We start from the raw sequence: 14,708 nt of genomic DNA, 5'->3' as shown, positions 1-14,708 counted from the left end.
CTTTTTCCAGGATGTTTATATACAGTCCACGCATCACAATATTACTGACCTGGCTCCTCTGCATCCTGGTAGAGCTGGGATGAGTGCTTACCCCCTTGCCCATGCCCTCCCTGCTGGGAACCGGGCAACACTGGGCAGCCCTATGTAGAAAACTGGGGGAGCTTCTGGTCCATCATGTCCACACGTGGCCAGTGGCTCTGCTGAGGACTCCAGGACCTGGCTCTTCATGATCAGCCTCGGTTGGCAGGGGCTGGCAGCGGCCATCCCACAGGCAGCAGGCCCACAGCATGCAGACACCAGCTGGCTCCTCTCCCTGCACAACCCATCTGCTAGATGAGGGTGACTCCAGGAGAGGCTGGGAGGAGCTGGCCAGCTTACAGCCTGAGGGCCAGTGTGTGTGCATATTGCATGCATGCTGGGGGAAACGGGAAGGGAGTTGTGGAGGAAGGGCACCTTGCTTTCCCTAGGGAGAGGAGCACGGAAAATTTCCCTTCTCAACCCTCTTTCTAGACCAGCCGATACTGGCGTTCCACCCTTTGGGCATGTTCCTTGCCTGTCTGAGCCTGAATTTCCTCATCTGTGTGAAAGACGGAGAAGATCATAATAGAACTTCTTGTTATTAGTATTGCAAACAAACAAGTTAAAGTTTAGTTTCCTAAATCCCTACCTGCCTGAAGACTGATGGATGAGATTTGTTGTTTTCTGCGGGTGGTGAAGTAAGCATGAGCTAAAGACAAGAGAACTGCTGCCAAGGTTACTGCCAAGGCACTCCCACCACGACCTCGGATAACTCTGGAGGAGGAGGGGCTGGAGGAAGCAGCCGATTAACTGCAGATTTCCATCCTCTAAGTTTTCCAGGGAGAGCACATGAAATAAAATGCTGCTGAGAATCAGGCAGGTAATGCAAATGAGTGGAGCATGCTAAGGGTTTGCATAGTCAACGTTAGCCATATCCCTCACTTCCACAAGGATGTTTTCCCTACTTGCTGGTCAAACAAGCAGTCTCTGGGTACATGTTTTGTTTTCTCACTTCTTGTGGATTACTTCTCTGCTGCAAGTGAAAAGGTAAAATACAGGCTCAATTAGAAACTGTGGAAGGGGCCTTGAAGACCTGGGGAGGGTGCTCCATGGGAGGGCAGAGGCTGTGCAGCCCCCGCCGATCACTGGGTGTGGGGGCACGTGGACCCAGGGTGGCTAGATCTTCGACCTTTTTAACAGAAGCTGGAAATTCAGATTTTTTAAAATGTAGACTCTTATTTTTGCTGGTTTTCTTTTCTTTTCTTTTAATGGTGCAAATGTGGTTTCAAACTTTGTGTACACCAAATAAAATCCACCCGCCTGTGGCCCATTTGTATCCCATCTTCTGCTCTGAATGTTGAAGGGGTATTGCCAAATCATTCCTTATTTGACATTCCAGGTACCCCTCCTCATGCAGCTGGGAGCCTTGGGAATCCTCAGTGACCAGGAGGGCCGTGTCTTTGAACTTGACTTGGGCCTTGCGTCCTTAAGGCATGCCAGGGGCTGGTGCAGGCTACACAGAGGTGCGATCTCTTTTGCTCCCCAGAACTTCTTTCCTGGGGTCTTTATGTCACCCTGAAGTAGTCACTGGGGCACTGACCCCTTCTGCAGGCCACCTGCTGACCTCTCCTTGTGTGGAGGTTAAAGATGAAACACTGTCCTGTTGTCCTCACTGACTTCATGGGAGATGACAGACCAGAAACACAGGGGTGAGCCCCTGAGGCCTCTGGCCAAGCCCCTCATTTCACACATACAGAAGGTGAGATGCAGAAAGCCCCGGCCACCACTCTGGGGCCCACAGCTCATCCATGACAGCTGAAGGAGGGCCTCCCAGGCTCCTGCCTCACCGTGCCACACTCTGTTTACTGTACATGCTGACCCTGCCTCCACCGTCCACACTCAGCCCCTGGAGACCTTCTCTAGAGGTTAACTGGGCACTGGGACTGCCTAAATGACTGAACTTCAGAGCTGAGGCTGGAAAAACTGGGGAAGGTCAGACGGAAAACTGAAGTTGGGGAAAACATGCAACACTTTCTCATTTCCTCTGGATGTGAGCAGGATTCACCTGAGACCCATCCAGAAAAGTGTCCGTTGCTTATTTTGCCGCCAGGGTCTGGGGTTACCCATGCCCATGGAGCCCATGCCAGGCAAATTCGACAGGGGCGCAGGCCTGGAGGAGGGTTTCCACGGGTCTCCATCAGTTTTCCCAGAGCCGCTGTGCCGGCCAGCCAGGGAGGCCAGCTCAGGTTCTGCGGAGACCTGCTCCACCTCCCACGGCTTCTCCCTCCATCCTCCAGCTCAGAGGGTTCCATCTGCTTGAGATTCAAATCCACACACTCCTCACTCGCGTGAAGGATTTGCTCCCCCCTAGGATTTGCTCCCCCCTGATGGAACGTATCCTGGCAGGGAGGGAGTGGTGGAAGGAATTGCTCATCCTATGCTTTCTAACCTGTGATCTGCTGTTTAATCCCAGCTAGCTCATTCTTTTAAATCACGACCTTCAGTTTTCTGTCCAACCACAACTTTTATAAAAAATTGTTCAGAAATGGGGAAATGTATGGATTTAGAGTTTTTTCTTTTCCTGCTTATGAAGGAGGTGGGGGAAGTAACATTATTAAATTCCTGATTGTATTCCACTAGAAACTTTTATACACCTTATCTCATGTGGGCCTCAAAACATTTCTGGAAAGTGTGATCACTATTTTTTTTTTTTTTCCTATGTCACAAATGAGAAGATGAAAGTTCAGAGAAAGTAAGAAGCTTACTAAATTATATGCCCCAGCCTGGAGTGACTGTGTCTGTCTGGTCTGCTCCTGGCTGTTCTTGGGCCCTTGCGTAATGCCTGGCATGGTACAGGTGCTCAAGAAATGGTTGCTGATAATGTGATTTTCACAGGATGAAAGAGCCAGTGAGCGACGAGACCTTCATGAAAGATGAAAAAAGACCTTGTGGGATGGAGAAGAAAAGAAAGAGGTCTGTATAATTAATAGTGAAATAAGGAATGACTTTGATTTATATGTCACAACATCTTACTTTCAAGGATTTTGAGGCATTTGACAGTTATCTCACTTGTCTTTTCATCAATCCTGGCAATATTCCTGCCAGTGAGGGAACATGAGGCACGAAATGATTTAGTGAGGGCCAAACCCACAACTCTGGGACCGGTCGCAGTCATCTCCTGCTCCCCGGCCTCTCCTTCCTGCACCTCTCAAGTCTTCAAGACACTCTCTCTTCGGGGGTCTCTAGAGAGGGTGCCTCCCACCTCCACCGCACCCCCACCACTGAGGACGGACTATCACCGAACTGAGCAAGAGGATTAACTCAGATATTTCACTTTGGGCTCTTAGTGAGTAGATGGAGAGTAAATAATTTAGAAAATTGACTGTGGTAAGGTATTTAGACAAAGCAAATGGGGACAACCCTGAAAATCTGTCTTCTCAAAATCTGAGCTTTAATGCATACAGCATTGCCTAGAACATTGCAGGAAACTGAGCTGAGAAGAAGCAAAATCTCAAGTAAAAGCTTTGCTGAGCATTTCTGTGTTGCTTTTATTATCAGAAAAAACAACATACTAATAATTTTAGCTTTGCTTATAGTAGCCTGATATGGTATCTTTTCATCACAATCATGGGGTGAAAGTTATAGGGAAAATGGCTTTACAGTCATAACACTTCCAGGAGATTTCTGTATCCCAAATGGAAATCTCTAGACCTATAAACTGGAAGCTGTGAGGCGTTCACATGAGACTCCTAAATACACCCTTGCTACTTCCTGTCTTCAAAGCTTGTATGTGACACAGAAGTCTTGATTAAATACAGATGACTTTCTTGATTTAAGCAGCTCAGTAAGAAACTAGGCATAATTGGGTCTTGCTTTTAATTCAACATGCAGATATATATTTATTTATTTACTAGTTCTACCGAGATATTGCTTAATTTTCATCAATGTCATTGATGTTTTTCTTTCCATAGAACAACATTTTTGTTAATCTTGCTTGGATGCAATTAGTTGTGCTCTATTTATCTGACTGATTCCACGGTTAATTCTAGTGTAGAATCAATTCATTTATATTTTTCACTGCTCAGAACACCCTTCCCACTGAAAACTCACTGGTAATGCCATGATTCACAGTGTACCTTTATTTTGGGTGTAAGGAAGCAAGGGATTGGTTTGGAGGAAGAAATGGGAGGGAGGTGTCTATAAATACTCATCGTTTGGTAGCATGGAATGGCGATGTTCCTAATGAAGGATGCTAGTGCCCACTTTTTGATAGAATTGTGGGTGCTGTGACTGGCTCTCTGTGTTACTTTCTGTTCCCTCAGAGACAGACGACAGACTTAGAAAAGACTGCGGCATGGTTATTGCATTTCTAAACACCCAACAAACATAAACAGTGAAGCATCTTTTAATGGACTATGATGTGTTGATTCACCACAGATCTCTGGCCAAGTTAGAAGTCAGGAGCTAAATCACTGACATATTAGGACGGTTCCAATCCCCTCTCTGTGGAAAGTATAGAATATGGTAAGATCAAAGGCTTAATAGACACCGTGCCTTAAAATGAATTTGGGGCCTTTCATCAAGCACTCTGTAAAGCAAGTTTCTGCGCTCTGATCAAAGGACTTAGGCCAGATCGCCCCACCTGGCATTCAATCCCCCCTTGAACTGGACATCGTCCCTGGCCGTATGAGTAGGCGGACAAGAAGTAAGGAAAGGCCACTTCTAATTCACAGCCTGTCTCCAGCTGCCTTTTGTGCTTTCTACAGCCACCCAGAGGATCATGGAGCACAGACTCTAACCATTTTAGAGAAGAGAGTGGGCTGATGACAGTATAACCTAAGCCTTATCAAAACCCGTCTGCCTGGAATACTTCCATTTGTGAAATAATCTTTACTAGGCCTCAATATTTTCCACATCCATCTTCACTGCCATATACTTGGATTCGCTTCTGCTGGTTATTAGCCTACAGGCAGCTCCAAGTTTGTAATCATTCTATCTAGAGTGATTGGAGGGTTTGCTCTTAACACATTTTTGGAAGTCTTGAGAATCAGCCACTGACACGAATGAAAAAATGCGTGAGCTGAGTGATGTTGACAGGAAAAGTGGGGTCCCAAAGACCTTCCAGGTGCTACCAAGATCAACTCTTTCTCTTCCATTTTCTTTGCATTCCAAGAAAGGGTAAATAGGATTATCTGGTGCCTTTCTCTAATGTCAACTCCTGTCCTCTGGCTTCACCTACAGAACCAAGAGGGTGTCCTAGCAAGAATATTGTGTCCGGAGCGAGCACGTCTGCAGTGAGGTTGCACCTGTCCTGTCATTTTTATACTCCCATTTTATGTTCTATTTGCTTCTTTGGGAATAATGCAACACAGGAAGATACATATCCTAGTATACGTCAGGCTCATCTCTAGACTTTAATGCTAAATTCTTTCCCTCCTTGGCCAACATTTAATAAGAAGAGGACAAAGAGAAATAACTTACAGTTCCTGAGTGCTTGCTGGGCCAGGCACAGTGCTAAATACTTCACATGCATTATCTCATTTAATCTTTATTAGACAGATGAAGACCCAGAGGCACAGAGAAGTTAGGTTACTGCATAGGGTCACACAGCTGGTGAAGTGCAGGGTATGGGGTGCTCCGCCCCTGTGCATGTCATCTGTCTTCTAAGTGCCTGCACTGAGAGCCAGCTCCAAGGTCGACCAGGGGCTCAGAAGGTGCTATCTAGAAGCATAGCAGCATCTCCACTCCATAGAAAAATGAACTATTCTCAGAAAACACTGACGCCTCTGTGGCCTTCTTTTCAGGGTAAGAATAAATGTGCTGAGCTATCCTTAAAGGCACTAATGACTGGCCTGCGGAACACCACCACGGCTCTTACTGCTTTCTGGGCTGCCACTCAGCCTGTTCTTTCTCTTCTGTACTTTCAGGCTAATAATTAGATTTAAATCCCTCACAGGACTCTAACCATCACCCCAGGGGGTTCTAGATTTCTTTACTATTGCTTGCAAAGATTTCGTTTAAAAAGAGCACTTTGAAACTATAAGTAAGTATACTCAGCAACAGCTTTTTAAAAAATCTATTATCTTGTTGAGTCTTTTGAAGAACACATGCTCCTCTCTCTCCTCACCTTGAGAGAGCAACCCTTATTTTCATCTTCAATTTGAAGAATAAAAATACCCAGGAGGACCAGAGACCGGAGACTCATAAAATGTTGTTTTCGTTGGCACCTGTGTCACTGCCAGCTTCATTTGGACAGCATCCAGCCATTCAGAATGTGTTGACATAAGAATTTTCTTTTGTTTCTGTTTTTTTAAATAAATTTGGTTTCTACAGTGAAAATTATTCTGATGGCTTTGCTTCTCAAGGAAAAAAATTAAAAACTGTTCTTTATATGCATAAACCAATCTCTTGGCCTCAGTGCCCAGTAGCTTTGAGCAAGGCATTTAGAGGCAAGGTTTTGCCTAGAACTGTTTACCCTCCATTGTTCTGCTCTCCTCAGACACCCACGCCGATCTGTGACAGCACCGAAGTGGTTGTGATCATGGAAAGCAGCTTTTCTCTGTGTAAGAATACCTGACCCAAATGGGGCACTTTAAATCCTTTGAGGAACACGACAGAGTCATAGAAATAAGGAGCTGGCTCAGGTGGGCATTGCTGGCCTCATTAACACATGTTAAAGCAACTGAGTGGCCCCAGGGGACCCAGTCACTCAGGAAAAATCTGTTCTGAGGCCTTCCTATCACTTTATATTATGTCGCCTTTGGAGAATCCCGGTGCTTTTGAGGAGGGAGGCAAGGAGCTGGCTGGTCTCTCGAAGTCTAGTCCACGCATACAGCAAAGGAAAGTATTCCAGCCAAAAGGCCCAAGGAGGACATTTGACAACTATTCCAGTCAAATCCTTTGGCCAAATGTTTTCCAGGAGACTGTATTTAAATACTTTTCCAGAGACATAAAAATAACACAAGAGTATTTAATTTTTACCAAACGTATGGTTTTGGAAAAACTGAAAAAAAATTTTGTATAATTTCAGATCACAATTATTTTAGGCAAAAAATGCCCAATAATCTATCAATCAGCTTAAAGCAAACAAAAAGATTCCATACTTTTCTGGCAACTTTCTTTGAATGGAAGTGAGAACTACTGACATTTGTTGATGCTTTCACGTATAATCCCACATAGGATCCAAGGTAATATTTTCTGTTCCATTTAGTAATAGCTGTTTCCAGAACAGTCTCTTGATAGCTAGGCTTATAGCTAAAGATATGAGAAGACATGGGCTCTACTGAATCCAGGATAATCAAATTTAGAAAAAATCCACGATACATACCTAGCCAGTTCAACTATGAGAATTAACACTTGATGACACTGCGACAAAGAAAGATTTCTTCAGGTAAACAAATATATGCATCCTCTAACTTGCAAAACCGAAGCTTATGAACACTACCAGCTGTTGGGGCCCGGGGGTTGGGTGGGTAGGGAGAGCCCACGGAAAGGGAAAGGCATTCCTGGAACCAGCCACCCAGGAGGCGGGGCTGGAGGCACACTCCCCGGCCGGTGGGGCAGCTTCTCCTACAACTACGAGGGAAAGAAGGGTAGCAGTGGGGAGAGCAAAGGTTCCAGTACTTTCCAGTTGCCCTCAGCATGAGAGATGTATCTCCCCACAGAATTTATACAATGACTGGTATGCACACAAAAGTTCCCATAGTGCAGCTTAACTACAGCACCCCAAAGCAAAGAATGTTTTTAATAAAAATGATGGAGAAAGCCTTTATGGACTGACCGAAAGAGATAAATTATTATTTACCTTAAAAATAAAGTTTACATGGAAGACATACTCCACGTTTTAAACAAACACACTTAAACTTTGCAAACGATCCACTTGTTTAGGAGGTCTATCTGCTTATATGTTGTCAGTTTAAACTTGAGGAATTTCACAGATGACTCAAAGAAAATTAGGAAGCAAAATGACAGTTGTCTTTTTTGGAAAGCAGGTCAGTGATCAAATAAGATTATTTTAAGAGGAGGATCCCAGATCCAAGAACCAGGCCATGGTGTTGCAACATCTGACTATTATCAGAACTGAAAAGCTGCTGCTTTCTAGTCAAATGACTAAATAAATACTCATACACCACATAATGACGTTTTGGTCAATGATGGGCCACACATAAGATGGTGGTCTCATAAGATCAGTTGTAGCCTAGGTGTGTAGCAGGCCATACCATAGAGGTTTGTGTAAGTAAACCCTATGATGTTCGCACAATGACAAAATCGCCTAACCACACATTTTTCAGAACTATCCCTGTTGTTAAGCAACACATGACTGTCAATGACGGCTAATTACGTAGAGTTCTAATCGTTAAATCCACCCTCACTTCTAGGCAGGTGTAGAGCTTTCTTCAACATTCCATAATCAGTCTAACTATTGATAAATGGGGTTAAATACCTCATTTCCCTCTGACTAGATGGATGGGTACTTGAGCCCGAAGCTTATTTATGTAAAATAGACCCCGGAGCAGGGTTCCGGCCCACTCTCACGTCTACCACCACACACTGGAGGTTGGGCTTCAATTTCTGAGCCACTGGTGAAATCGTGTCCTACACGGATGGGGTTACCAGAATCCATTATTTTCTGAAGCTGTCAAACTCGAGGCCTTGAGCAGGAAAGCCGCGCACAAAAATAAAATCCCATTGCCTTTGGAAGCCTACCCCTCCGCGGGAGTTCCAATCAGGTTGAGTACGGTTCTGTGCTACACAGAGCAGCTTTCAGTGCGGGAGGTAGGCCATTAAATGCTTTCTGAACTCCATTAGTTACTCCTGCTGAGAGTGAAAAAGTCCTCAGAAATGCATAAAAATTAAATTGCTTATGAGGTAAGGAATGAGATGGTACTTTGCTGCCAAATATTATTTTCCGTTCAATTGGTCTACACTCACAAGCACAATGTGGAATAACAGAGCACATACCTGCGTGGAAGGCAGCACTGACTAGGAATACCTGGGCCTGAAAATCGAATGGCATCTCATCATCTGGTAACAATCTCGACTTGGCTTCAAGTTAACTTCCACTCTGTCCCCCATCCCCACCCTGGATGGAGCCCACCACCTCCATTCCATGCTGGACATGGGATTCAGGCCGGCCCAATCAGAGCATCATTGACCCTCGGCCTCAGTGACTAAGGGAGGGAGGCACGTGACCCAGTCAGAGCACCAAGGTGCGATGGGAGGTGGATGGGACTAGTGAGAGAGAGATACACTCCTCCCTCCCCTCTGCTCTCCCCGAGCCTGGGAGAAGGCGGGTCTGGGGCTGCGATCATCTGTTTTGCCATCACACGCAACCTGTGAAGGAGGCAACAGGGAGGAGCAGAGCTGAGCGCTGGTGAGATGCTGGATCCTCATGACACTGTTCTGATCCAGTTGTACCTGTGAATTTTCAGGTACATTAGCCAATAAATCCCATTTTTCTTAGATTCAGGCTTTCTTTCGCTTGTAATCAAAATAGTCCTATTTGATAACCAATTAAAATAGAGAACCATTTTAATTTACATTTCAGTCTGGGAAGAGGCTCACCTCATTCTTCAGATAAGGAGGGATGCTGAGAGCAGGTAAGTGGCCTGCGGAGTGCTCTGCTTGTTGGTGGTACCGCAGGACTAGCACCCAGGGCTCCTGCTTTCTCATGAGGTGTTTTCATTACACCATGGGAAAAATTAACATGCTGGAGTTGTTCCAAAATTCTTTTATACATTTTTAACTTTTTTTTAAAAGATTGGCACCTGTGCTAACATCTGTTGCCAATCTTTTTTTATTTTTCTTTTCTTCTTCTCCCCAAAGCCCCCCAGTACGCAGTGGTATATTCTAGCTGTGAGTGCCTCTGGTTGTGCTATGTGGAATACCACCTCAGCATGGCTTGATGAGCGGTGCCATGTCTGGGCCCAGGATCCGAACCGGCGAAACCCTGGGCCGCTGAAGCAGAGCGCGCAAACTTAACCATTTGACCATGGGGCCAGCCCCTGTTCCAAATTTTTAATAAAACTTTGCTCTGATTAAAAGTTTACTTACCGGATATTATACTTTAAAAAAAGAATTTACAAATTACTATTTTGTCATCCTTTGCACTGTTACTTAGGATATGGACTTGCAAATACATTGATAAATTTCTCAGAAATGTGCCTGTGCTAGGCTATAGTGGCAATAGAGATAGCCCAACAAAAATAGCTTAAAATGTTTTATTAAGTATATATAATATTACAGGGCAATATTTACAAAGTTATGTTTTTTAAAATAAAAAAGTATCTTGGCAAAGATTGCAGATATTCAAAGCTTCAAACAGTGATAAATTGATTTAATACATATAAAAAAAACCTTTAACGGCAACACAGCTGTAAAACAACTTTGGTCTTTAAATCACTGCAAAAAATGGCTACTGACAAATAGCACACCTTTAATTGCTATGGAAAAAAGCCCCCAAGAGAGGATCTCGCACATAGCAACACTGGAGTTTTCTTTATTTCGAGTGGTTAATGGATATTTATACGGTGTGGGAACTAATTTCCAACAATGGCTTTTTGTAAATAATGCTCTGTTTAATAAAAACAAAAATCTCTCCCTCTCTCACCAACCCTGATAGTGACACTTTCAAGGCTCCACTGATGTCGCCTTTCAGAGAAGCTTATTACAAACGCTTTTTTCCAAAAGGCTAAATTTATGGGAAAGTTGGTCTTCAACGATAAGAGCGAGCTGTCAAAAGCCAAAGGCAGGAAGACTTCCTGGTCACCGCTCAGCTCTTGAAAGTCACCTGGATTCTCCCTCTTAGCCATGGAAAATGACTTAAAGGACCCCAGCAGGTGATGGCAGTTAGTGATTCTGAAAATAAAACACACATAAAACTAATGTTTCTAAACAAACTCTCCATCAAATAAAACACAATAAGAAGATAAAGGTTGCCCAGCAACCATTTCTCTAGTTTCCAATGACAGGTAAATAAAGGAGTATGTATTTCCATACACCACAGCTCTCTATATTTGAATACCCATTTTAGGACAATAGAAATCTAGAAGGTGACATAGGACTTAATTCTTATTAATGAGATGGAGGAGTAAACATCACTTTTTGAGCTTTATTAACTCAAACCACAATTTGGTTGGTCACTTACTACACTGACTACAGCATCCTGAAAACAGCAATATTCTCAATTACGGGATAGCCCCATTATTTTAATTCTGACATTCTCAGAAATTTAAACAGAATGGACCCGGAGTTTCCACGTGAAAAAATCATCACCTTTTAAGGTTTTCAGAGCATGTGAAATTTGTCGAAAAAGAAACTCTCTAGCTCACCCTATTAAAAATAGTGGGAAATCTACATACAGCCAACTTTCAATCATTAAACTTGTGAACTGAGTGCCTAATGTATGCAAAACACTGCAGGAAGAGAAAGGAAGGAAAAAAGGCTCTTGCTACGAGTGGAGGAATTTTTAAATCCAGTGAGAAAAGCAAGACAAAAAGAAAAACTCAACAGAGCTAAGCAGAGACACATCAAGTAGTAGGAAAGGTAAGTAAGAGATGACAAGAGGCGGCTGCAAAGGAGAGCCGGGGGGAAGGGAGGGCTGGCGGATAATGTTTTGAAGGAGACAGAAAATTTTATTTGGCCAAAAAGGCCAGAAAGGTTGTTGCAAAAATGACAAATGGCATCACTCTGAGGACGTACAATAAATAAAACTGAATGGAAGAGTCGATGGCAAAAATTGGGATCAGTGAGTAAAAAGCAGATTATGAGGGGAAACAGATGTATGATGCTCAAAACATTGTCAGAAATTCTAAATTGGTGTGACAGAAAATTGGGAGCCATTACAAGTCTGATTTAAAGAGAATGAACGGGCTCAATGATGCCCAAGCAAGAGGGCCCTGCTGCTGTGGTCCCTTTTCCGGAAGCTGACAACTACTAAGAGCAAGAGTTGATTTCGTCTGGCATCTCTCCGGCTACCTCTGTGCGTTGTCTAGGGCAATGAATGCCTCAGAAGACAGGCAGCATCCAAGAGAACACAAGGATGGATAAGGTCCAAGATTGAAATCAAATAAATGAGGATTTACTGTGTACTGAAAGGTGCAACTTTAGTTTGTAAAAAAGTTTACTACAAAGATTTTCATACCTGACTTCTTCCAATAGAGAATAGGAATTGGGATCTTTTTCAAGTCCATCTGCTTCTTCCCTCCTTTCATAAAAATTGACTTCCAAAGTCACAAATGATATTAGTAAAACAAATATTTAGAAGGAAAAAGAGCAGCAGGAGCCATTGCATTTGTATAAAGAAATGCAGCTCCCTCTGCATATGATAATATTTTGGACAGCAACACAATTAGGGAAGGAAACATATTTTTCTTTTTTGCCCAAGAAGAGCTGTCTTCAGAGTGTGTTCAATTTTCTGAGAGGCATCAGCAAGGCATAAATTTAGGTTTGCATGGGCAAACCACTTAGTCCCAACCTAAAATATGACAATTAATTTGGCATAAAAGAGGCACATGGGAACATTCAGTGGACTGAGAAAGAACTACCAGTAATGCAAGTACAAATATGAATGTCTTACTATTACACAGACAGGAAGAATAACTAGTATTTTTAGAGGGTATTGGTGAGCAGTCAAAGAGCTTGGCAAATCACTTAGAAGTTTTTAAGTTTTAAGTGATCAAATATCCACATCAAATATAATTCCACCCAATAAAGATCTTTGTTTTTAAATGTTTTGACTAAAAGCATGAAATTAACATTTGCTCTCCTATAGGTATCACCCCACTGCTGTCCATACAGAAGATGCATGTGCCTATCATATACACGTGCACACACAAACACACACCCACGAAGAAGGAAAACGAGTGCTAATAATCTAAAAGTACTCCAGGCGACCACAACTGTCAGAATGTTAATCTTCTTCTAACGGGGGTAGGAAATGTTGGGGTTCTGTTTTACTTCTCAATCTCAGAGTCAGGGGAGTACGAGGCAGGACTACAGGAGGAAGATGATGAGTGTTTACCATGCTACACAGATACAACAGTAACAAAACCGCCCTTTTGAGGGCTGGCCTATTGGCGTGACGGTGACATACATTATGCTGCCATGCAGGAGACTCACAGTTCAGACCTCCATCTTGGTTTTTCATGCCCCAGGTCAGAAAAGAAGTGAAGAAACACTGTAGACTGTGCCTTCAAATCCGAGGAAGGGAATACATATGTTACAACCATCGCTATTTTTGTGTGAACATAGTTCTCTGAGAACTAGCCTGGCTCCTTTCTGCAATGACGCTACCGTGTCACTGGACCACATTCAAAGAGGAGAAAAGGTGCTACATCTTGTACAGCAGAAGCAAATAACAGGAGGACAAGACAGGGTTTAAAGTGTTATTTTGAATAAAAGAAAAACAAATCCATCAATAAAATTATCCTAAATCTGGAAAGGATGTTACACTGCATATTGGAGACAGAATGTGTGAATGGCAACCCCCAAGAATGAAGACCATGATCTCCATCAGAATCATATCACATGCAGGTGGCATATAAGATGTTCCCAACCAAATTCCCATTCGTACTTACTTTGCTATTCCCTTGACCCAGAAGCGGCAGACACATCATTCAGCTACCACCATAACTGCTAAAGCGGCTGCAAACCTGAGTTTGCTAAGGTTGGATGGAAGCCACTGTTTTTCATAGATATCTCTGGGTAACCACCAGGTTAGCACCAGGTAATTCTCATACTTGACCAATTTAGACTGGTGACCTAGAGTTAAGAGGCCCTGGGATCTGAAAGCCATCATTCTTGGAAGTTGCTCACTCTACTTTTGCCCCTAATTGAATAAAAATAACAACAAAAAACTAGATCTCAATTGGGCACACAACACAGATCATAATTCTTTTATTAACTAAATTACAAATGCTTTGAATAAAAACTTAATTGTAACAATCATTTAAAGGTCAATGATTTACTTTCTCCCATAGAGGAAAACCAGTTCCTTTTCTTGTTTTCTTCTCCGGAACAGTGAATCACGGCCATGGTGCTAAACACAAGTGTATTCCTTTCACATCTTACTATTCTCCAAATCAGAGTCCATCACCTCACTTCAGTTACTCTGGAAAATAGAAAAATAAACATATAATCGTTATTCATGTCTAGTTTCTATGCATTAACAAGCTGATATATTTAAAAAATTTGGAATGGTTTCAGATATACAGGATGTAAAAATAGTATCCAGAAAAAGTACTTAATCTTAGATTTGCAAGGGTCATAGAAATAAACCAGGCAAATCATTAGCCTTTTTAGCTGCAGTAAGTAAAAGGCCAATGCCAAATGAAAATAAAAATCAACAAAGTCTGATGATCTCTGTTTGCTGGGTTAGCTGAGGAGAAGCCGAGAGATGTTGATTTTTCAAAGCAAAAGATATTGATCCTAGAATAACATTTGATCACATTCACTTTGGGTCTACATCATTCATTTAATGTAAGTGAAATAAACAGGTGATCACTCGTAAGTGAAAGAGGAAATGGCACTGTGGTCCCTAGGAAGGTACGGGGGACCTCTCTCACCGACCAGGCAGACACACCGTGAGCATCGAGCAGCTGTCAACAGGAAGAGGTCACCAGACAAACATTTTTTAAAAACCCAACAAATCCTAAACAGTTAAATATTAGCTAAATTAAGGGAATTTCGAA

The 14,708-nt window shown here is 42.9% G+C and overlaps 1 protein-coding gene across 6 annotated transcripts in view; it reads right to left on the bottom strand.

Annotated features, from left to right (window-relative positions):
* Positions 1 to 10,224: 10,224 nt before the first annotated feature.
* Positions 10,225 to 14,708, bottom strand: part of CD47 (CD47 molecule) — a 47,730-nt gene continuing 43,246 nt past the window's right edge. For all 6 annotated transcript variants that reach the window (XM_023623816.2, XM_023623818.2, XM_023623817.2 and 3 more), the window contains one exon: positions 10,225 to 14,128. In XM_023623816.2, coding sequence (XP_023479584.1) covers positions 14,124 to 14,128 — 5 coding nt within the window. In that variant the 3' untranslated portion in view covers positions 10,225 to 14,123. The remainder of the gene's footprint in view (positions 14,129 to 14,708) is intronic.

Source organism: Equus caballus, chromosome 19, assembly GCF_041296265.1.
Source record: "Equus caballus isolate H_3958 breed thoroughbred chromosome 19, TB-T2T, whole genome shotgun sequence".
Taxonomy (NCBI): domain Eukaryota; kingdom Metazoa; phylum Chordata; class Mammalia; order Perissodactyla; family Equidae; genus Equus; species Equus caballus.
Note: the sequence above shows the minus strand (reverse complement) of the source record. Positions and strands in the feature narration are given on the sequence as shown.